This window comes from Papilio machaon, chromosome 19 (assembly GCF_912999745.1).
Source record: "Papilio machaon chromosome 19, ilPapMach1.1, whole genome shotgun sequence".
Taxonomy (NCBI): Eukaryota; Metazoa; Arthropoda; class Insecta; order Lepidoptera; family Papilionidae; genus Papilio; species Papilio machaon.
In genome coordinates, this window is record NC_060004.1 from 6,665,808 (window position 1) to 6,690,656 (window position 24,849).

General features: G+C 35.0%; 5 protein-coding genes across 5 annotated transcripts; 3 read left to right on the forward strand and 2 right to left on the reverse strand.

Moving 5' to 3' along the window:
- Window positions 1–1,466: 1,466 nt before the first annotated feature.
- On the forward strand, window positions 1,467–1,919 carry LOC106715556 (larval cuticle protein A2B). Its single transcript, XM_014508870.2, has one exon. It carries the CDS (start codon window positions 1,467–1,469, stop codon window positions 1,917–1,919), a length of 453 nt encoding a protein of 150 aa, XP_014364356.2.
- A 3,007-nt stretch (window positions 1,920–4,926) lies between these two features.
- Window positions 4,927–5,426, forward strand: LOC106715600 (cuticle protein 8). The gene has a single exon (XM_014508921.2). The coding sequence runs from the start codon at window positions 4,951–4,953 to the stop codon at window positions 5,419–5,421; it is 471 nt and encodes a 156-aa protein (XP_014364407.2). The 5' UTR covers window positions 4,927–4,950; the 3' UTR covers window positions 5,422–5,426.
- A 2,631-nt stretch (window positions 5,427–8,057) lies between these two features.
- LOC106715597 (larval cuticle protein A2B) lies at window positions 8,058–8,650 on the forward strand. Its single transcript, XM_014508918.2, has one exon. The coding sequence runs from the start codon at window positions 8,101–8,103 to the stop codon at window positions 8,617–8,619; it is 519 nt and encodes a 172-aa protein (XP_014364404.2). The 5' UTR covers window positions 8,058–8,100; the 3' UTR covers window positions 8,620–8,650.
- Window positions 8,651–12,001: 3,351 nt separating this feature from the next.
- LOC106715598 (cuticle protein 19) lies at window positions 12,002–12,590 on the reverse strand. Its single transcript, XM_014508919.2, has one exon. It carries the CDS (start codon window positions 12,557–12,559, stop codon window positions 12,068–12,070), a length of 492 nt encoding a protein of 163 aa, XP_014364405.2. The 5' UTR covers window positions 12,560–12,590; the 3' UTR covers window positions 12,002–12,067.
- A 2,695-nt stretch (window positions 12,591–15,285) lies between these two features.
- On the reverse strand, window positions 15,286–15,981 carry LOC106715593. The gene has a single exon (XM_014508913.2). It carries the CDS (start codon window positions 15,937–15,939, stop codon window positions 15,385–15,387), a length of 555 nt encoding a protein of 184 aa, XP_014364399.1. The 5' UTR covers window positions 15,940–15,981; the 3' UTR covers window positions 15,286–15,384.
- Window positions 15,982–24,849: the final 8,868 nt, after the last annotated feature.

Genomic DNA, 24,849 nt, shown 5'->3' on the forward strand with positions numbered 1-24,849 from the left:
GGTACTCGCTCTTGAAATCGTTTTGCTTTAATACTATATATATAGTATAGAGCATGGATGCACAGACAGCGGCCCGCGGTCCGCCGGTCGAATAAAGGTGGCCCGCCGACAGCCAAAATAATACTCTCGTACATTCGAAGAATATTTAATTCTATTACAGAATAAAACCAAAAAAAAAAAAATGTTCGAAAAGTAATTTGAATCTCGCGCGTGCTCTATTTAAATCTAGCGCCAAAAAATACTAAGTCAAGTAACATCCCTTTGCCGCCTTTATCTAAAGTTCAAAATAGTAGAGAAATCAAGAACTTTCTAGCGCGGTGTGAGCAAGAGCAAGTGCCACGCTTCAAATTATTAAATACTTTTTGAATTTTAATAAATTATTACCAATTCTTTATTGTCTTTAATTACCTATACTTCTGGCGGCCGGCCCGCCATAACTTCATGATTTTCCCGAGTGGCCCCTAGTCTTCATAAGTCTGTGCAACCATGGTATAGAGCTTTTGTTTATTAACGCTTTGTATGGGAGAAGATTTTCATTGCTGTTTTGATAATATCATTTTTTGGTAAAACTATTAACAGCCATACACAGAGTCGTTTAATACGATACTTAAGGAAACCCCTTAGTAGGACCCTTAGTGAAGAGTTCCCATACTAAAACTACCTCGAAATCTACAATAAAGGAACTGCTAACCGTGCCTAAAAGAGTAATTAAGTAGTCACAAAGACAGCCCTAAATACAGATTTAGTATGAATAATCTACACTAAGCGATTTTTTTAATAACCAGTTAGTGTTTTTTATATTTCGAGATACAATGTATAATGAAAAGTGTAAAATCACACATGAGTTACAGCAAGTTGTAGGGTATATATTAATCATTCTTGTGTGAACAATGAGGGCACTGTATTATTCCATGCATAGACTCTGTGTGGATGTAACCAGAGTTTAAACTAGCTACGACCTCGCAACCAAATGAGAAATCACTTATTTAGGCAGCGGACCATCCCACTTTGTCCTTACATATTACTGCCAAATAAATTAACAGAATGTGTGTGCTTTTACAGTTGATTTCCAGTCCCGAAACTGCCCGACAGTAAAAATTGTTATCTCATTTTTAGCCGACTTCAAAAAGAAGGAGGTTATCAATTCGACTGAATTTTTTTTTTTTAGATGGAAAATTCAATGTACAATAAGTTTCTGAGTATGTTTCAGCTTTATAAATTAAATTTTAAGTTTTTTAAATAAAATTATAAAGTAACGAACGTAAATTTATTTTCTTTAGGCAAAAGTAGACAAATCTCAGGGTCGAATCCTAACAGACGTAGGGTATCAACTAACATCTAACCAACTCGTTGCCACTTACAAAATACAAGATCGTATTACAGTTTCAATCAATATAAATTCTCGTAGTTAACCATTTACAAATCATACTGCAATCGTCTTCACATCAAGACAAAAACTAGTAAACATGATTCACAAGCTAATAATTCTTTCCGCGGTTCTCGTCTATGCGACCTGCATGGTCATTCATCAGACCATACCAGTCTACCTACCAATCCAGTACGAGGAGCCGACAAACTATAACTACGGTTATGAAGTCAACGATGCAAACACTGGAGACTACAAAAGACTTCAAGAAACCAGGAACGGAAACTCCGTGGTGGGCCACTACTCCATCCTTCAACCTGACGGAATCACCAGGACCGTGCAGTACACAGCTGACAATGAAAACGGGTTTAACGCTGTTGTCAACAACGTAGGGATACCAAGCATTCCTGAGAGACAAGACAAAGATAATGACTCGCGTAAGCAAGAAGAGAGACCTAAGGAGCAATCTTGGCAAACTCAAAGCGAGCAATCAACCTCGTCTCCATCGCTTTCTCAAGCCTTGATACATCATATCTTGAAAAACTGGTCGTAATGGTGAAAACCATATATACCGATGACGAAAATAATGACTCCGAAGATTTTGTTAAGCAAATTATTCCTTATTTCTTCATTCTCCACACAGTAGACTATGTTGAAAGTTGCAATTTAACTAGAAAGTTCTAATTGGTGACGAATATCATGAAGGAATTTAAGAATTTGTTTTCAGATTCAGTGTCAGATTATGACTACACTGAGAATTGCACGAGAAAGTTATGAGACATTTAAAAATCACGTTCTTTATTTACAGATAATTAAATCTAGCCTCATTTTCCCCTATACCCCAATCAAGTTTATCTCACCCTATTCCTAGCACATTGCGACAATTCCTAAAACTCGTGATGCTGATTCCTTTTCTGTGCCATTTTCTTCAATATGATGTTTATATAAATAAATAAATGTTTTCAATATAATAGTTCTTGTTATTTATTCTTAAGAAATAAAAAATCGTTCATCATATCGGAAAAAAATATTCAAATAGTTAAAAATATATAGGAAATATTTAATTGTTTATTTGCATTGAATAAGCTCCGAAACTTCTAAAACGATTTGAAAAATTCTTTCACCGATGGGTAGTAACACTGTATAGTGACATAGGGGGCAAATGCTAATTTAAAAAATTCAAAAGAAAAAAAAAACTTTTTTAAAAATAATCTTTTATTATGTCCTTGTTAATTATAATAACTAATAATTTTTTTAAAAAAAAAACCTAATTATTTCTGAAGACGATTCAAACGAGCCCAAGCTCGACGTGTTTGTGTCTTTAATAAGAATTTCCTACAACTATCTTACAGCTTCAACATCAGATCAGGACCATGTCAAGATGATATTGCAGTATCGCACAAATTATACGTATATGTAAAATTTCAGCTCAATAAATAACCGGGAAGTGGAGCAAATTTAATTTGCAAGATTTGATGACAAACATAAGGACAGGTGAAACTAAACGCTTGTAAAAGAATATCTTCATCCGAATTCTAAAAAAAAACATGGAGTAACAAAATTTCACAGATATAACTAGAGTTATATCTGCCTATCGAGAAGTAACTCGGAAACTTTAGATGTGGAAGTATTTTATATGAGCGCTCTATCATTAGTAGTTTATCCGTCCTCCTGTCGATAAATAGATTATTCGATAGGAAATTCTATCTCTCGGTGGATTATTGCAAAGTTAGTATGTATGAAATGACAGATTTGCTTTTTTTTATAAGAGAAGGGAGCAAACGAGCAGCGGGAACACCAAGGTGTTCATCAACGCCCATGGAAATCTGCAATACCAGAGGAATCGCAGATGCGTTGCAGGCCTTTGAGATGGTGATACGCTCGCTTCTTGAAGGACCCTAAGTCGTAGTCGCTTATTGTTAATATGTGAAACTAAAGATAGATTGGTTATTGGAAATGGCCGTAAGTCGGTTTTAAAAAAGGATAGCTCGGTCGTTATTGTCTCGGAGGGGACACTGTGTACCACCATATATTTAGCTGCATGTGCATATATCTCTGAGAGATACTACTATTCAACTTAATACTCAATATATTATAGGGCTGAAAATGTCATCAGGTAGTATATAGGTACGCTCTGCCCCCGCAGTCAATTGTCCCGCTGACTGTAGGCGGCTGATACCAAAAATGTTCTGCACAATATCTTGTGTACCATTAAATTTTTGTTCATCAAATTACAAACCGCCCTCTACTTTGGATGCTATTGTGATGTTTCGTTATAAACCATCCCTCTCGTTTTCTTTGGAATAAAAATTAATTAACCACAGTTGATATGTAAAGTTACACCAAAAAAATCGAGCGTGAGATAAACCCTAAGTCGTCATTACTTTTAATATATAAAAAATGAGATATATTCAAGATCAGTAACCTCGAATTATGTTATACCAAACTGTCATACACAATAAGCAATGTATTAAACTACGTCCTTGGCTATGAATTGAAATTACTTATTTAACTTCATCGTCTCAAGTTTAATAAGCAAGTCTCCGCAGTTCAACATATCACATACATTATGTAATATAATCCAGACTTTACCTAATTATATTTTACGCTAACTTTGAAAATATAAATTTTAATAAGTTATTAACTTTAGATGATGATTCTTGATGAACTTTTCTTCTTTTAATGATTGAAGTAACAAAAAATAAATTGATCTTAAGAACGAAATCTGGTACGACCCAACAAATGAGATTTAAGGCATGGGGATGGTACTAATGACAGTTTATTTAAATAATTATTTTCATAATTCTGTGACGATTCAGAGGCTGATGTTTCTTGGAACTTTGCCAATTGGGTATCTTATACATACATTATTTTTTTAATTCATTGCTATATTTTAATTATATTAATATACATATTACACGGAATATTTTACATTCTTCTTCTTCTTCTTTTCAACCACATGATGCCCACTACTGGGCATGATCCTATTTCTTCTTGAATTTACATTCACATATCAATAAATGTTAATTAAAATTTATAACCATTTACTTAACTACATAAAAGATATACCAAAGACTATTAAATTTATAAAAGAACTCAAAAAATTTCTCATACAAAAAAGTTATTATAGCCTGAACGAATTATTTAATGATAAATTTTGATTTTTAAATTACTATTTATGTAAACTGGAAAATGTTTAATGGAATTTAATTATTATTGTACACTCTGGTACCTACATATATATTGCTATGCCCTTACAGGGTGTTACACGTAAGTTCTTAACAATACAATTGTAAACATGAATATAAGTACTGTAACATGCAATAAAGGAATGAATATGAATAAATATCTAACAGACAATTCCCTATATAGAATAGCGTTTATAGCGCGAAAACACAGCAAGTCAAGGTTGCGCTGCCAATTGCTACAGGGTGTCATATTCCCACTTAACATTTCATATTACTATTATTGCAAAAATAGATATATTATTTCATTTAACCACCGCCGATATCATATAAATACCAAATCAAATCCAGTGATCAAACATATTCAACACAACTTCTCACAAGACAACATCAAGCAAGATGGTTCACCAACTGATTGTTTTGTCATGTCTCATCATGTCTGCAACATGCATGGTATTGCATCAAGCAGTACCACTCTACGTGCCTATCCAGTATCAAGAGCCTACCAGGAACTATGACTTTGCTTACGAGGTAAATGACGCCCACACTGGAGACTACAAGAGACAGCAGGAGACGAGAATAGGAGATACTGTGCTCGGACATTACTCTCTTCTTCAACCTGATGGTATCACTAGGACTGTAGAGTACAGAGCTGATGAAGGCACCGGGTTTAATGCAGTTGTGAATAATGCTGGCAGACCTATTCCTGAAAGACAAGAGGAAGCATTGAGAGAAGAAAATGAGAGTCGTGGTAATGGACAACAGGAACAGTTCCGTCAATCTACCGGTCAGCAAACAGTCAGGCCATTGACTGTGGAGAACACCGCACTCATCCACCACGTCCTACGTCAGTATCGTCACGCTCACTAGTTACCCTAAAGGGAGATCAATTTTCTTGCAAGTTTCGAATGATGCTGTTTCTTCTTGATCTTGTTTAAAAACTTGATTGTGATTGAATCACTTATTGGAAATTAAATAAATATCATTTTTTATACATACGGTTTTAATTTATTAACAAGTTATCCTCTATAGCTCGTGTAGATTTTATTAATATCATACTCCGTCCGAGCGGCATTAAAAAAAAGTAATAATTAACCTATGTGTTCTTCCAGACTATGTTCCATATCTGTGTCAAATTTTATCAAGATCCGTTGAGCTGTTCCGGAGATACCTTCAAACATCCATCAATCCATCCATCTAAACATTCGCATTTATATTACTAGTATGATGAGAAAGTTTAGATGGATGGATGAATAAATGTATGGATGGATGGATGTTTTTTATAATGTTTCTCCTGGACGGCTGCATGGACCTCGCTGAAATGTTTCATAGATGTAGGACATAGCCTGAAAGAATACAAAGGCAACTAATTAAGATATTTATTCCGCGCGGGCTGAGTCCTGGGCGACAGCTAGTTGATAATAAAACATACATTATTTAAAAGAAGAGCTTTTAAGATTACATAGTAAATCTTTAAATTCGGGACTGCTGTTTTCAATCTTAGGTCATAACCTCTCTTTACTTTATAATGTTAATCAACCCGTTATTTTACCGTAAGTAACTTTAAATTTAAGTAGTGAATATTATGCAGAGGTTATAAAGCAATTGTTTATTTATAAAATTTAAATCTCAGAAATCTGTTCAAAAAACACCATTATTTTTAGCTTTTATACGATTTATTTTTTTGGCTCCGGGAGGTCTGACCTGATATAGTCATTAAAAGTTATGATGCCAGACACCGTAATATAATTTAAGCAGCGTAAGCTTTCACCAAACAATAATCACCCACTCCATCGTCAGTGTTTGTGTCACCTACAATAATTGTATTAATTATTAATAACGTTTATTGTTTCCTACTAGCTGTCGCCCGCGACTGCGTCCTCGCGGAAAAAAAAGCTTAATAAGTAGCCTACGTGTTCTTCCTGACTTTGTCCTACATCTTTGCTAAATTTCATCAAGAACCGTTGAGCTGTTCTGGAGATACCTTCTAAAAAACATTCGTCCATCCATCTAAAGATTGCTATTTCTAATATTATTAAGATATATATAAATTATAGGGTAGTTACTTCATGATAAATGTAAGTAGAATAAATTCCATTTCAAAGATAAATATACCAAGTTGATATAGTATTCACAACGAGAAAAGGTAAAAGAGTAGAAAGTAAAAAAAAATAATAAAAAAATCATAATAAGGTACCCAATATATCACTTACTCTAAGAAATAATATGACAGTAAATTATTAAAAAGTATCAGAACAGACAATAATGAGAACAAAAGAAAACAAAACAGCTGAAAGTGGAACACTAAAAGATTGCAGGTGTAACGAGAAATGTTTCATTCCAGAACAAACTATAATGCGAGACAATACTGTAGGATCTGTGTCAGCGGACGCCAGAACTGTCTTTGTTGCATTATTCAAATGCTTGAAACAAGAACATATAAGAAATAGTAAAGTTTACAATGCAACAAAAGAATATCGGGAAAAAATTACATTTCTATTCTTTTTTGCAGTAGACAATTAATGTTTTTGATTTCTAGTAATTTTGGTATTTCTTATACCTTACTCTTAGGACTTTCACAATGTTTAAGTAAATTGTTGGATAACTAACTAACAAATAAATCAACTGACATCAAGCTTCATGTCAGAATAGTTGCGTTTCACAGCCTATTTGGAGATTGTGAAACAACGAGGACGATTTTTGACAAACAAGTTCCAAATAGCTTATTCAGGATTAACTCGAACTTTGTGGAACAGGCTCTTCCTTAGGTCAAATTGGTTTTAGTACTGGATAATTCGTGTATATCGTAAATTTCGAAGCAATCCAAAATTCTGAAGAGATGTACAATATTTGCTTGCCTTTATGTAAATAGAAAGAGAGGCAGAAAAAACTATCTAAAGAAAAATAATTGGACTTTGTAATACACAATAAATATTCAAATTGATCCCGTAATTTCTAAGTTTTAGGCGTTTAACTCTATAGGATTTATATATTAGTTGCAAGTCATGTCATGTTGCATGAGTTTACAGCCACTTAAAGTAAAAATAAAATAAAAAAGTGACAATCTCTATAGATTTTTGTGCTTGAAAAAACTGTGGCGTTTCAATACATGTTTTCACCAACGAACACAAAGTGGAAAAACAAATAAACGCTAATTTGTATTTTTAACAATCTATTTCATATCATTAGAAACTTGGTAATAAGCTTTATGAAAGTGTCGGTAGAAGTATCGAGAATGCCTTTGTTACTATCAAGTCCCTTAAAAGGTTAATATTTTAGTTGATTCAAACACTAACATATCTAAATAATTAAGAAAGCATAAACAAATTATCGTCGTAAACGTCACAAATCTCTTTCAGAAAATTGTTCAATATCACGTTCTAATTTTCCCATATTATGTTACTGCATATCTAAAGTATCTTCGGGTTACAATTGAATGTGGTTTAATGTTTCATTCATTTCAATATAAATACTGTAACTATCACAACCACCAACCACATTCGATCCTGCACCGTTAGCAAGACAACAACAACAACGCAAGCAATCAAGATGGTTCAGAAGCTAGTGATTTTATCAGGACTCATCGTGTCTGCGGCCTGTATGGTCTTCCATCAAGCGCCTATACCTATCTATGTGCCCATACAATACGAGGAACCTGCACCCAACTATAATTTCGCGTACCAAGTCAACGACCCACACACTGGAGATTATAAAAGACTGCATGAAACGAGGAATGGTGGCATCGTGCAAGGACAATATTCCCTGCTTCAGCCTGATGGGATCACCAGAACAGTAGACTACAGTGCTGACGACTTGAATGGCTTCAACGCAGTCGTGAACAATCAAGGTAGACCAATCAGTGAATCTACAGAAAGACAGAGTGAAAATGAGACCGATGATGGTAGACAGGGAAATGGAAGGTACAATGGTGAGCAGTATCGGCAAGGTACTAACGAACAGCAGGAGTTGGCACAAGGCCAGACTGCCAGACCTCTGACAGTGGAACGCACCGCTCTCATCCACCACGTTTTGCGGCAGTATCGTCACAATGGTGAACATAATCTCTGAATATCTGACAACGACCTGTAAATCTTTTCTGATGGACATATTTCAGTTATTTTTCTTAAAAGTTCCTGTGTTCATATTTAACGAAAATATTTGTTAATGTATGTGATTGGTACCTTATGATATAATAGAATTTTTCATAAACCTTTGTCTATTATTTACCATATTTATGTTTTATATATGAGAGTCTTATTTTCTAAATGTTTCATAGATGAATGACATGGTATAGAATGTCTTGACTTCTTTATTTGGTTTTCTTTATTCGCAATAAAAAAATCTTCTCAGTCATGCTCGTTTCTGCAGTGGCACTGCCTCGCCCTCGAAATGCTTCTACCGTCTCATCATCAACCTGTCCTTAACCCTACGGAGGGTCGGCACAATATGTACTCCTTCTTCATTCATCTTTATCAGCCGTTATATCACACAATCCATCCATACTTCTTACTGTCTTCGTCCACCTCTATAGCCATACACTTTCAATTTCATTACTTTTTTGTTGTTTATATGTTCATCACCTCTCCGCATAACATGTCCAAATCACGCAAACATTCCGATTCTCAATTTCTCCATCACTGGCACTACTTTCAAACTTACTTTAATATACACATTCTTAACTTTGTCCCTTCTTGTCACACCACACATCTTAGCATACGCATCTCAGCAACATGCAATCTCCTTCCTCAGACTATTTTAAAATACTGTTTTATTCATAACATATTTACTGCCGAATCTTCGATATCGTAGAGCGCTCTACATTAAATCAAACCATCTGGGATCGTAAGTAGGGTAATGATGTCAAGACGTTGCTCATTGATATACTGAGACTACGTCATATGGTGACGTCATGGCAGTACTTATCGTGTAATTAATCAATTTTCCTAATTTGCTTAGTGACAAATTATCCGAGACGAGCTCTGGGCGTGTCTGATGTCTGTCACTCATCATGAAGGATGATCAATCTTGGATGATGATGTGACAAAATATTAAATTATCTTCTAAGTGTTTCGTTATAGCAATTTGAGTAAATTAACACAGTTATGACGATTATTTATTAATAATAGTTAAAGAAAGGAAGCGTGTTAAATCTAATTTAGAAAAATACTAAAGTAAATCCGATCAATTAGTTACACAAACTATGGCTGCAACCGAAACGATAATAAATAATTTTATCATTACGTATACTATGAGTAACCGTGGGTTTCTAGGACCAAAATCTCTACATAAAAACTTGAGAGGTGTGTTGGGACACCCGGATGGAACGAAGTTCCTTTCAATTAATTAGTGAAGGAACCAATGTTTATTCTATGCATAAAAAACTTAAGTCTTCACAAGAAGTACATTTTATTTCTATGAATTTTCGTTATATATTGTCACGTCGTTGCCATGGTGAAGTAGCGCTCATTCGTCGTTAACATACTTACTATAGCAAAAAGTGTCGTGACAACTTTTCGTAAGAATTTTTTCCGTCTAGCCCCCTTTCACAACGCGCGATAAGGAACTTCGTTCCAAAAATATCGTCATCTCTATCAATATCTTTGACAAAACAAAGTTAACAATTTTTATTAACGGATATTTTGGTCTCAGAAACCCACGGTAAATGATATACTTAAACTAATTTTAATTCATCAAAATTGTAAAATCCCAAAAATAAGAAAGAACCAACTGATTTTGTAGGTTTCCACCGCTACAACTTACCAAAAAATATCATCAAATCATTACCTTTAAAAAGCTGTGATTACAGTATATTTGTATATCGGTGTTGTAATTGAAACTCACGATTAAATTATTAAAACCAGATTTATTTTGCCTACAAATTTATTTCAACAATGGAACATTGTTAAAGCATAGACAAAAGATATCAAAGAGTGAAACACTAAAAGTGCTAACAGTCGACCGGGATCGGGGAGCAGGAGACGAAACAATAGCGACACTAGCGCCCCCTACGTGTCGGCGGTTAATCGCTACCCTTTTACATCAGCCATAATGTCGCACTGAAATAGCTTGCCAACAAAAATATATCGCGGTTTTGAGAAGTAAACGATTCTTTGTTCTTTGATATCCTAGTTTTAGGTCTTCTGATTTATACCTTAAGTAAAAAAGTAAGCTATCGTCAGTCGTGTTTCATTGTTAAAGAAAATACAGAATTGGATCGGAAGTCGCATCATATGTATAGTATATCTAACCGTTGGTTTCTGAGACCAAAATCTCTGTATAAAACATATCGTCATCTTTGACAAAACAGAGATAACAGTATGTTTTAAACGGGGATTCTCAGAAACCAACGATAAGTGTATCTATATAGATAGAACGTAGACACATATCTACTACTTATTAGTTCTACTTTAACTTCCATGTCTTTACCAAAAAGAAATCTTTCTCAAAATGCAACGTAACTAAATATAATACAAAAAAATGGGACCCATCTACAAGCACTTCTTTTCGATTAAAATAATTTTTGTCAAATTCGGACCACCAGGGGCGGAGCATCGTAGTAACACACATAGAAAAAAAACAGTCGAATTGATAACCTCCTTCTTTATTAAGTCGGCTAAAAATTGAGATTAAAAATGAAATGTTCCTCCTTATTTAACTTTGTATTCAGCAAACTTTAGAGACTTCCGGTATTTAAACCTGCGCAAAATGTTAAAGTTAGTCCCACACGTCACTTAGGAACAATCGCCGCCTACCGCACGCTCACCCTGCAGTTACCCCCGAGCACCGACAAACTCCAACCACCGAAGAACGCTATGTTGGAGTTTTTTAAAGTTTTCCACAGCGGTTATAAGTTAAATCTTTCGTTGCGTAGCAAATGAATATAATTTTCTGTTGCTTCATATCTCGAATGTTGGAATTCAGAAAATAAGAGATTCGTGTTTGCATTCCTAAATAAGTAGAATTAAAAAAAATGTCATATCTCGTCATTTAAGTTACGGTAACGAATCATTATAAGGGTACGATTTCACTAGTTGTAACGACAAATGAAAATGATTGGTCGACGTAAAGCAAGCGTCAAGCGGATACGATAGCGCTTGTCACAAATATTCGTGCTAGGCTCAAGGTTCTTCATGCCAGTGTTATGGCATACGTGAACAACAGATCTCTCGCACTACTAATGCTGTATAACGACCAAGTTATAATGAAACTCCGCCTTAAACAACCTATTAATAAGTGACTAACAGGAAAGAAATAAAGAAGAAAGGTTTAAATTTGCACTGTATATATAATTAAAAAATATATTAAATAGTAACTGAGGTATATCATTGAATGGATTCACACAATTCACAATAAAATATACCAATCCTCAACAAAAATTTTAAACCAACACCTTTAGAATCCTATGAAAACCACTGAAACAAAAAAATCTCATTCAAGAAAAACAAATTTACAAAGAAATGAAGAAAAGTGTTCAGAGTCACGTCCGTTTTTTGAGAGGTCAGGTGTTCAATTCTATTTAGTCCCAAGAATTAGGAGCACTTGTAAAAGAACGATGAATGAGAGATGTGTGGGCAACGGTCAGTGGCGCTGAAGTCACTTGATCATTAGATGGTCGGAATTGTTCCACTTGTGGTCTTTCATTCGCTTGTCTTCCTGACCCTTCGCTGGTATTCTCGTCCTGTCTTTCAGGGATTTCATTTATAGGTCTACCTTGGTTGCTCACGACAGCGTTAAATCCATTGACATCATCAGCTCTGTATTCAACAGTCCTGGTTACTCCGTCAGGTTGAAGGAGTGAGTATTGACCATGAACGATACCGTCTCTACGTGTTTCTTGCTGTCTCTTGAAATCTCCAGTGTGAGGATCGTTGACCTCGTAAGCGAAGTTGTAGTTTGGTGGCGGCTGTTGATATTGTATTGGTATTAACACATGCAATGGTGCTGGATGAAGGATCGAGCATGTTGAAGCCACGATCAGTCCAGACAGGAGTACCAGGTTTTGAATCATTTTTTTTCTCTACAGTTGATATGTTTCTGAATATTGTTCGATTGAATGTGATTCGACAAGTGATCGTTGGTAGTTTATATATTGAAGAAACGTGAAACGTAATATTGAAACTTGAAATATTATATTCAGAACTTGGGTAATATATGCGCTTTCGTGCGAGTGTCGGTAATTTGACAGACGTCAAACGATTGTCAAGGTAATAGAATTGAATATTGGATTTATTTGTTAAGTTATTCTCAAGTTTCTGCAAATATTTTGTGCACCTTTATGGCTATTTAAATTTAATAGTATGTTTAATAAAGGGACTCATTCCTTCAAATAAAAGTAAAACGTCGTTACTATATTTAGATTAAAGAATTTATAAACTGACTTTTGCCCGCGACTTTGTGTGCGCAGAATAAAAAAAAATAGGGAGTAATCTTAATGATTAGTATAGTAACTATATATATATAGTATAGACAGCAATATATTACATTCATTCAGTGTTTAGAAGTTACCTGCTAAAAAACAATCCATCATCGATGCATTCATCCATCTAAACTTTCGTATTTATAATATTAGTAAGATATCTTACTGATATTATAAATGCGAATGTTTAGATGGATGTTTGTTAGAAGATATCTCGGGAACGGTTGAACAGGTCTTGATGAAATTTTCACACATGTAGAACATAGTCTGGAAGAACACATAGGCTACTTATTACCTTTCCTTGTTAATTCCGCGCGGACGGAGTCGCGTGCGACAGCTAGTTTGTAAATAAACGAAAACTAATACTATCGCAGCGAAATAATTTTCTTTTTTAAAGCCGAATCCTCTACTCCCTGACACCATTTCTTTAAAAAAAAATGTTATTTCGCTGAAGAAAATGTTTAAGTTTAATCCGGTTTTACATTTTGTATATTAGATCAAGCGACAGTAAAGTACAATCGAACACCTTGTTTCTTGTTAGAACACGACTCAAGAAAAGAACTTTGAAAGTCTTTATTTTTTTGTTTCCAACTAAACACATTAATAGAGTGAAGTGTGGAAATCAATTGCAAGAAGTGCTAGTTAAATCAGAGAGAGACAGAAGATTTCATTAATTTGAATAGCGAATTCGCATAAGAGGTTATAAAATATAGCGTCTGATCATTGACATTGTTTGCAGATACTCGTAATAATCTTCTATCCAATATACCAATAATCAGAAAAATCAATTATGATCTTTTTACCTAATATTTTTATGGTTCAAAATTAGTAAGCATCTAATCATGTTCCTGATTGTAAAAATTACAATATTTTAAAATGCTTTATTTTTTCAAATACAAACTTTTACTTTAACAGTGGTAGAGCCCTCAATAAGCTTGCCTCGATTGGCACCACCACATAGAAATCAGGCGTGAAGTGGAAGCTGTTTAATGTTTGTGACTAGGGTTGCCAGGTCGCCAAACCTAATAGCCGGACAGACCAGCCAGTTTGGCCTGACATTTGGGTAGAAAGGCCGGACACGGCCATCAGTCGACTCTCGTCGCCGGCGCTCGGCCACCCTCGTTTGCGAAATGTAAAAAGCCTAACAAAAGCCGGACAACCCGACACCGTTTATTTTGGCCGGACACGCAATCCAAAAGTGATTTGAAGAGCAGGTGGATTTGGCAGTGGAGGGAAGGCATAGGAAGAGACAATATCTTCTTTCAGTGCATCCTTTACTCTGTTGATTAAAAGTAGGCAACGCATCTATATATGGGCAACGGTTACTTTTCTATTTTCGCGAATTCAAGTGGCCGCTTGCTTGTTTGTCATCTTTTGCTATAAAAAATATGTTGAAAATTTTATAATCCCGTCTCACTTCTCCGTAATAAATTCCGGACGTTCGTTTTGTTCGAATTTCCTTAAACTCGTTTATGGAAATAAAGTGGAATAAGACTAGCTGGCAGCAGTACATTTGTTACAAGACAAAAACAATTTTGAACCTTATTGTTTGAACAGTAAGGATCTATATCACGTATTGATGCTGAATCGGTATAACTACGGTGAATGCGTCTTTTAGAACTTTGATTGTGAAAGAAGTTTCCTCGCTGATTTCCAAATTGTTTTCACATGTGCACACTTTCTTATACTATTTCTAGTGGTTTAACTATTTACTGAGTTTTTTTTTATTATAAAAGAGAGCGTTACTACTTTTACAGATATTAACTGTATTACTCCAAAAATACTGATAGATACTATTTAGTTAATCTTTTGTCCGCCGCTGATGTTTTTTATGGTAAGGTCCTAAAGGTTTACTGAAGATTTTATAAGATTATTTCTTTGATTATGTATTTTGAAGGGGGTTTAAACTTAGTATTTTTAAAATATAAATGAACTACAATATTGTAAAGAGATTTATCGGTTCACTGCCTTCGGCGAATTCAGATGAACGTTTGCTCCTTTACCAATGTATAATAAAAAAAGGAATTGAAATACTAAGAGATTACTAGTAAAAATGCTACATTATCCCTTATTAACAAGTTCTAGAATTGCTAATAAGGTTTAGTGGGAAAATAATACGAATAAAACTTATATAAGGTTTAGTGCGAAAATAATACAAATAAATTATATTTTAAAATGCATGTATTTAGAAAAATAAAAAAGGTTTGTAATTCACAAAGTAAGAGCTTCAGTTTCTCTGGTCAACTTCAAACTCAATAAATCTGGCTCATGAAATAATATTTCTAATCCATTCTTAAAAAAAAAATCACTTAGGGAGAAAACAAAAAAGGGGTACAAATCATTATTAATATTTCATTCATGCTAAAATCTGTCGTTTTTCTCTCTTTGAATCGTTTTAATAACGATCTCATGTATTCTTAGGCCCAAGACTTATGCCCTTTAGAATATGACTCATGTATCAGCGAAGTATGTGAGATGGTCAATGGCGTAGGCGAGCTCTGTTGCTCATTGGGCCCCTGTCCTTGCCACGACTGCTCTACTTGAGGCCTGGGGTTAGACTGCCTGTTAGAATCATCCTCTTGTTTACCATTACCATCCTCTTGTCTTCCATTACCATTTTCTTGTCTTACATTAACATTCTCTTGTCTTTCGGGAGCAGCAATGTACGGTGTTCCTTCATTATTCACGACTGCGTTGAATCCGTTGACGTCATCAGCTCTGTATTCCACTGTCCTGGTGACCCCATCGGGTTGTATGAGGGAGTACTGGCCGATCACAGTGCCCCCAATTCTAGTTTCATGCTGTCTCTTGTAGTCTCCAGTGTGTGGGTCATTTACTTGGTATCCAAAGTTGTAGTTGGGCGCAGGCTCCTCGTAATGTATAGGCACGTATAATGGTATAGGCGCTTGGTGCAGGACCATGCAAGTTGAAGACGCAATAAATCCAAAGAGAAATACTAGTTTTGCAACCATCTTAATACTTGTTAACTTCTCGGAGTGAAGTTATGCTTTGCAAGCTAATTGAAGTGTGATAGTCTGTTAGAGTTGTTGCGAATTTATATATCGAATAGAATGAAAACAATCCGATATTTCGTAACATGTATTATGTGTCGATATGAATCAGAGCGTTAAACTGACAAATTGTTCAATAGATGAGGGTGTCGGATTCGCTTGCGGATTGACGCGATGACAGATACTATTTGAATACATTTCAATCTGTTCGAGGTTAACCATCAAGGTGCGGATTATGTTCAACGAATATACATATCCAATCGAATAATTCTTAAAAGTAGATTTTTATTTTACAGGAACAGTTTGTTTAAATATCTTGATAAAGTATAACATCAAAAAGAAATAGAATTCTTCTCGTCTTACCTAGGGATAAAATAGATGCTTGTTCAAAGTTAGTGCTGTAGGGGAGGGAAAGGTAAACAATGTGCACATATCGATGTCGTTACGGAACATAGCACGTGCTATTCGCCACTCTGTGAGATAACGTGATGTGTCGTTATTTTTACTTCACCTATAAACAAGGCACGGTCCCTCGAGAATAACGTAGAACTATCGCTACTGTCTCTATTGATGTTTGATATAGTTTACTATAAATCTATCTACTATGACTGCTACAAACACTTTTATCACTCTCTACTTTTACCACTCTTTATAATTAGTAATGTTTTTAAATTTAGGAAAATATTTTTCAATGTTCAATATTCTGAGATCTTTATATTCAACAATGAACTACTGAATACGTTAAGTGGTCTCTTTTTTGTAGATATGACTTGAGAAATCTACACTAAGGATATTTTAGTGATTAATTAATGACTCTGGGTGCGATAATGTGTTGTCACGCGATGCAGTACTATCGATGTTTTATTAATCAAAGCACATGTCCTCTGGAGAGTCGATTAATGCAAGCCATATGACGCTGTAACAAGCCCCGCCGGGATCCTGTTACAATTGTTTAACTTCCCTGACTTTGTCTAATAGAATAATTAAAAGACAGCTTTATTGCGAAGTAATTGTATCTCTCAAGTATTTCTAGTATTGTGAAATTTATATCTACCATTATATGCTATGAATGAGTAAGGAATTAAGATGCAGATGTCAATGTTATATATTTTTTAAATCTATTTTAGTTAGGGCTTTTGTCTGTTTTTACTCCACTACAGCAAAGCAGTGCAGCAGGCTTTAGGAATTCAGTGTTCTTTACTGAAAGTTTCCCCGCTCGAAATTGGTATAAGTTCCTTAACTTCCTATATTATATGCATCTTTATTAGAGACTTATATTAATAAAAGTAGAGAAATTAAACTAGTGGAAATCGCCATTACGTCATTCTATGTTTCGATGGCTCCAACGAATAAGGGCCAATTTGCAAATTGACAACTTTACAAGAGAGGCTCTCAAAGTTTCAACCATATAGGAAAAGATGCCACCATAGGCCCTTTTACTTTAGCAAAAAAACACTGTAAAAACCTGTAAATGTGTAATTGTGTTTAGTGCATGTTGTTAACTAAACAATGACGTAACAGCTTTCAACATAAAAAACTAAAAATTGAACAATTGGCCCTAATACATAGGACCCATCGGTTTACTGTACCTATATATTTCTTCCTTCGGATGCCCTCATACACCGTGTACACATTTGACACCCTCGGGAGACCTTGGGGTAAAACTATAATACATCCCTCGCACGACATTCTCTTTGAATAAGGAAATATATTCATCAATGCACTCAGAAAATATTCCCTTATTTATTTAATGCTTGAAATTAGTGCAAAAAAATATTAAGTTCCTTTTAAAAAGCATGTAGGAATACTACTGTAAATATAATGCTGATCCAACGTCAATAGCTTAATTCGTAAAAACACAGTAAACGCAATTCTATTCCTATCAGAATAAAGTTGAAATTTAATTGTAGTATTTTGCAAAGCTTTGAAAGATATGTAAACAGGTGTCATCGGAAAGTAGCCCTTTTGTAACTAACAATAAGCTGCAAAGTTCATTGAGGTTAAGTGGTCGCGAGAGCAGAAGGCGGGTTTTGAAACGCTTTGTTTGACAATTAAAGTAAGAGCTCTCTCCCTGTGCCATTATGACCGCCTGGTACTCCGGGAGGGTTCACGTTACCAACGAGTCGAACAACCAGACAAATGTTACGTTCAATATATATTTAATAATAGAGATGATACCCTGACCTTTTTAATATAATACTAGCTTTTACCCGCGACTTCGTCTGCGCGGAATAAAAAAATGCACATAAAATAAAAAAAAGTTCCTATGTCCGTCTCCTAGTTCTAAGCTACCTCCCCATCAATTTTCAGCTAAATCAGTTCTATCGATCTTGAGTTATAAATAGTGTAACTAACACGACTTTCTTTTATATATATTTTACCCTAGATTTTACCCGCGACTCCGTCTGCGCGGAATAAAAAATAGAAAACGGGGTAAAAATTATGCTATGTCCGTTTCCTGGTTCTAAGCTACCTGCCCACCAATTTTCAGTCAAATCGATTCAGCCGTTCTTGAGTTATAAATAGTGTAACTAACAAGACTTTCTTTTATATATATAAAGATTAAAGATGAATACTTTTTTCTTATTTCATTTAAACCATTACCGTACTGCCCTTTTGCCAACAGAAGGTCAGCACAGTGTCTACTCCTCTTTCTTTCTTGTAGCTGTAACATTTAAAAACATTCCCTTACTTAGAGGTGTTCTCTTCGGTCAGAGAAATATGTCTACATAAGTTTTATTCAAGCGCCAAGTCTATTGGATTGCGGTCATATATAACACGGTCTGCGGTGTGACATTCCATGTAAACTGACATCACCACAAATATATCGTATTATTAATACGATTTTTTGTATATCATTCATAATTTATCAAATATTAGCTGTAGCGACTCCGTCTGTGCGGAATAAAGAAAACTTAATTTGTAGCTTAAGTGTTCTTCCACACTATGTTCTACATCTGTGCCAAATTTCATCGAGATCCATGGAGCCGTTCCGGATATACCTTCTAATCCATCCATCTAAACTTTCGCATTTATAATATTAGTAAGATAATAAGGTATTAAAATTTGGTGGTATGACTTGAATTATTAAACATTTCAATGGCTCCTATAAAAAGGGCCAATGTGCAAATTGAATTGCAAATTGATAACTTTTCGAGAGAGGCTTTCCAAATTCAACCATATATAGGCTGCAAAGGCCCTTTTACTTCAGCAAAAAAACACGTTTACGTGTAAATGTGTATTTATGTTTAGTGCATGTTAACTAAACTAAGAGGTAACTTTTAACATTAAAAAAGTAAAAATTATCAAATTTTTTACTTTGGCCCTTTTACATAGGACCCATCGGTTTATTGTTTTATTAATATTAAGCAGTCAGAACAATGTATAATAAATATTTTAATTGCTATAAAATACTTAAATTATGATTCAGCTACTTCTTCAGGTGTCTTCTGTAGTCGACAGTTGGACAGCCTTGTAGGCAACGCGATAAATTTATAATTAAAATATCAATATGAATTCATCGCGATACCAGCGAGAACGTCCAACTTATCTTCTTTGCTCTTCTTGATTATTTCTTCTTCTTCTGGAAATGCATTTATAGAAATAACAAACCCAATGATATGAAAGTAATGATAGTAGCGTGAAATAAAAAACATTTAAAACAAATAATATAAGGCTCAAAAATACTGAGTTAGTAGCTATTGGACTATTTCAAACAATTATTTACCTAAGTGGGCCCCTAGCATGAATATTACTGACATTCGCCATCGTATCGTCATCGACAAAATCTATATATATAAAAGAAAGTTGTGTTAGTTACACCATTTATAACTCAAGAATGGCTGAATCGATTTCACTGAAAATTGGTGGGCAGGTAGCTTAGAACCAGGAAAAGGACATAGGATAATTTTTACCCCGTTTTCTATTTTTTATTCCGCGCGGACGGAGTTGCGGGTAAAAGCTAGCTTGTATTAAAACAAATCTTTTACTAAGTTTGACATAATTTACGATGACGATACGAAGGCGATTGTTACTTAATATTTATAATACGATATATTTCATATACGACGTATAATTTTTTGAGTATAATTCCTTTCTCATCCCTTATATATTTAAACAGCAGCTATCTATCAATCAGTGATTCCCAAGCCGGGAGCAATCGCTCAAACAATGTTTTCAATGATCAACTTTTGTTTGAATCTTAATGTACATTGAGCGAAGTTTAAGTACTCGGAGTATTTAGACATAAATGGCGTGGAAAAGTTTGACAGAAACACAGGAAATTATATAAAAAATATATAAAAGTTGTTTATGAGACCAAAATCTTGTATACGTTTTAAACATGGATGTTGGTCTTAGAAACCCACGGTGTATGACATAAGTAATACAGCATTTAACATGTGGAAGGCATTATTTTGGTGATTAAATACAATACTGACATATGACATCGCTGGTCATTCTTCTAAATTACTGAGTGACAGTTTACAAAAAGACACGCCTTTTACGAATTCAGTCAAATAATTGGTTTAGAATTGCAAGTCATACATGCTTACATGACTTAAAACACGCGAAGTAACTTTTATATTTATATGTGTACGTGTTACAGAAATAATTGTCTTATGGCAAGTATACATAAGGCGTTTTTTGTGCGTTTTCAAACTACTTTGATCCTTATCATCCGTATACTTAACTCTTATCAAATCACGTCGGAACACCCGTACTGTTTGGGTCGTTTTAAAAACTCGCGTTCAGAAATCACTCTTTTTAAATCATCAAGTGTGTACAGGCTCTTACACGTGTTGCACCAATTCCATTCAAAGATAAGAAAGGACTTGCTCTGTTAATAACTCCACGCTTGGTCGCTCATGCGAGGCATTTTTTACTTCATATTCATTTGATGTCATTGAATGTGTGCACGAGATTGATTTATTTATAATTCTATTCATGAACGACTTAGTTCAGTTATTTTTTTATATCAAAATTAAATTGACTTACACAGAAATGTATAAAAATTCATGACGAATTCATTTAAATTAAAAAAAAAATAGTTCCAGCCCACACCAGCTACACGGTACGTAGGCATAACGTCTACGGCGGCACAGAGCTGTTACGTAGGGGAGTAGCTACGGTTTTACATGCTACGTGGTAATAAGCGATAATTAGCGGTGTACGAATATCGTTCGAATCGATTCGCACACCCCTAGCGGTAATGACTACATTACTATTAGTAAATTACTTTACGCGGTGTTCTTTTTTGTAGCATCATCTATTTATAGGAAACTAGTGTCGCCCGCGACTCCGTTCGCGCGGGATTAAAAAAAACTTAATGAGTAGCATTGCTATGATCTATACATCTGTGCTAAATTTCAGAGAGATCCATGTAGCTATTCTGTAGATACCTTCTAACAAACATCCATCCATCCAAACATTTATATACTAATAAGATAAGTTTGTTCATTAATTTTACCAAACAATGTCCCCCGTTAATCCTTTCACTCCATATTTAGTACGATAAAAGTTAATTTTAGAAATCCCAAACATCAGATTGTCAATGTAAAAAAGCTGACGTCATCAATCAAATAGCGACGCGCGCTCGGCGAGAACAAAGCGATGAAGTGTGAAATTGAAACACCAGCTGTGACCACTCGCTTCAGACTGTTTTATTGATCTAGAAATATACTCTTGATCGATATTTCACCATGGGTTACTGAGATCAAATTATGCGTTTAAAACATATAATTATATCTGTGTTGTCAAAGATAATGATTACAGGAATTACGGTATATATTTTATAGAGATTTTGGTTTCAGAAACCCTCGGTTATTATCGAAAGGTTAACTTTCTTGTAAAGTCTTAAATAAAACATTTTAACGTCAAAACATAAATCTAATAAAATTACTCATTTTAAGGGTTTAAATTCATTGAGAAGGTAATCAAATCCAAATATATGTACAACATTTTTGTCAATTAGAAATAATAAATTTCTCCTTTTTATTTCTTTTATATTCATGTAGAATTTCAATAGGCGTTTCATATACAAAAGACCTTTTACTTTTCCCTTTAGTCTTTTAGCGAAGACTTGTCATTGGGAGCATTTTCGAGTCCACGTTTACAATGCAATAAGAGTAAACAATGCTACTCGTATAATGTAGGAACCTCGGAGATGCCTCGAGTAACATTATTGTATGTTAGCGAAAGATATTCCAGATTTTAATAAGAAAAACATTGTTAGCGAGTTCTCTTTGAACGCTAGTTTTGTTTGTTGACGATATTTTTTATGCGATTTTTTATTAATGTGTTAAAAGTCTACCTTAGTGACCACTTGATGACTCTTACGACTGACACTTATGCGTTCTATGCGTCACCTCCTTCAACAAATCCACTTCCCCCTCCCATACGTTCATTATAAGAAAAAGGTGGGAAGGGTAATAGTACTAAAATTAGGCCTTCAGAACGCACATTCACGAGACAAACTTCTACTTCTACTTGACTCATGTCTTCTGAGTGGTCCTGGTATTGCACTGGGCGAGCCGGTTCATTCGTGCAACAGATATTGTTGCTGGCGTCTACCACTGTTTTATGAGAAATCTACATAATATGTTGTTTGTAGGTAATATGTATTATTTATTTCAGTGTATAAAGCGATAAATGATGCATCAGATTCAAAAACATATTCATACATTCATACATGTATACAAGTATGTTCTATTCAAATTTATCTGGAAGCAAACAGCTGCGGTGCCGCGGGCTAATTGCACATTGCATGTGGATCTGTCCGCAGGCGCGGTCTATTTGTGTGGCCTAATGCGTCCATTGATTGACGTCTAAATATAGATGGCGCTTACTAACAAATACTATAGCCCAGCTTCGATTCGAGACGCCGTTCAATATGGTATTAGTTTCCCATACTAACTAACGCAAGAGGTTTTTCTAAAGTTCTTTTTCCAATTTCAATACATTCAAACATCGCTCAAGATTTACCAAATGCTTGTTGCTTCGAAAAGATCAATGACATGTTTCGTCGTATACATCCATTTAATTCAATAGAGATGTTTAAATAAAGACATGTATTTCGTTTGTCAACGCGCTTTGACATCTTGAACGGGTTCTACGAGAACCACCATTTTGTATTCGTGAATAATCCACGCGACGGCTGACGAATTGAACACTGTTTATAGAACACATATCGTCTCGTCTGTCGCGAGATAGAATCACAAAACACGAGATATTTATTGTTCGAAGCCAACACTGACTTTGAACTCATTTGTAGCTTTTTATCTTTGCTTTGATTCTGGTGTACAAATATAAATATCAGTTAAATGGTTTAATTAAAAAAAAGGAAAAAATAATTATAAAACTACTAGCTATCGCCCGCGACTCCGTCCATGCGGAAGTAAAAAACTTTAATTAGTAGATTGTGTGTTCTTCCGGACTATGCCAAATATCATCGGGATTCGTTGAGCCGTTCTAGCGATCCAACAAACATCCATCCATCCAACCATTCCTATTTATAATATTAGTAATATTTGGGACAATAGTCTTTTTTACCCCCGTGTGGCACCGGATGCAATCGGTAGTGCAGCAACCTTGGTTAACGATAGGTTTTTGTGCTTCTTTGGAACAACATTGTAACTAAAGTCATATAGTGATGGCGTTTTCCGGTTCTTTGGGTAGTAGTTACGCCTAATCTTTATGTTAATTATTTCAGCACCGCCCCCTGGCGGGCAACATTCGTCGCTCGGGAGGGCAACACGATCCGCGAGGCGAAGATGTTGCCATCATTAATTCACGAGCAATTAGTAACATGGTTACTATAGGATTATCATACACTCAGTCGTTAAAGATAATGATAATACTAAAATCTCCATACAAATTGTCAAACACTACACTGACCGCCTGGTGAAACTAACCATAGGTACACTTATCAGGAAAAGTTCTGAGGAACAATGAAAAAGTAATTTTCGAAATCGGTCGGTAATTTTTAAGTTTACAAGCAGTTGCCCGGGACTTCGTTTACGTGGGATTTAAAAAAAATCTTGCCTATCTAAAAACAATATTCCCTGGATAGTGTAGTTTCTAAACAGTGAAAGAATTTATAAAAGGAATGAGTAGTTTCGGAGTCTATTCAATAAAACAAACATATCGAATCTTTTCAACATCTTGACCTTGTCCCACCTACGCAGGGTCGGTGCACCAGGTTTCCGTCCTTCAAATGAATCTGTCTGCCGTCATCTCCATTGTTACCCCCTTCTTGATCATGTCATCTTTCACGCAATCCATCCATCTCTTCCTAGGCCGACCTCTACCTGTGTACCTCCACACTCATACTTAACGTATTAACATTTCGAATCTTTTATCTGTGTAATATTAACATAGACAAGCATACCACGAGACAAATAAACATCTTTCCACTTAGCGTAGATTTATTTTTTTATTTAAGTTAAGTAAATATTTAAATTACAAGTACCAAGTAGCATGTCTCAATTTATAAAACAGACAGCTATCAATTCGTTTCGCTTTTCTCTGACACATCGTGGGATCAAGTGTGATTGGTATAAGGGCTCACATACGATTGCAATTCGCGAACGAACGTCAATAGTTAATACGTTACGTGAGGAGAAGACGACCTTCGTCACATTCGAGCACGTAACGCCGCTCTGAGCTACGTGCTTTGAGCAACAACTACATGCTCTTACGAACCCACGAGATTTCAAGATGTCAAATTAATTGAAAAATATATAGACGATTATTGAGATGCTGTGAAAGACCATTTTTTATATAATAAGAGAACTTCAAATCTATCTGTCATATTAAATGGCAACCTCAAAATTTGCACACAAATGTTAACCCTTTCTCTGTTGACCAGCTGTT

Excerpts from the sequence above, each read along its gene's own strand:
- LOC106715556 (XM_014508870.2), top strand. The coding sequence starts at position 1,467 with ATGATTCACAAGCTAATAATTCTTTCCGCGGTTCTCGTCTATGCGACC.
- LOC106715600 (XM_014508921.2), top strand. The coding sequence starts at position 4,951 with ATGGTTCACCAACTGATTGTTTTGTCATGTCTCATCATGTCTGCAACA.
- LOC106715597 (XM_014508918.2), top strand. The coding sequence starts at position 8,101 with ATGGTTCAGAAGCTAGTGATTTTATCAGGACTCATCGTGTCTGCGGCC.
- LOC106715598 (XM_014508919.2), bottom strand. The coding sequence starts at position 12,559 with ATGATTCAAAACCTGGTACTCCTGTCTGGACTGATCGTGGCTTCAACA.
- LOC106715593 (XM_014508913.2), bottom strand. The coding sequence starts at position 15,939 with ATGGTTGCAAAACTAGTATTTCTCTTTGGATTTATTGCGTCTTCAACT.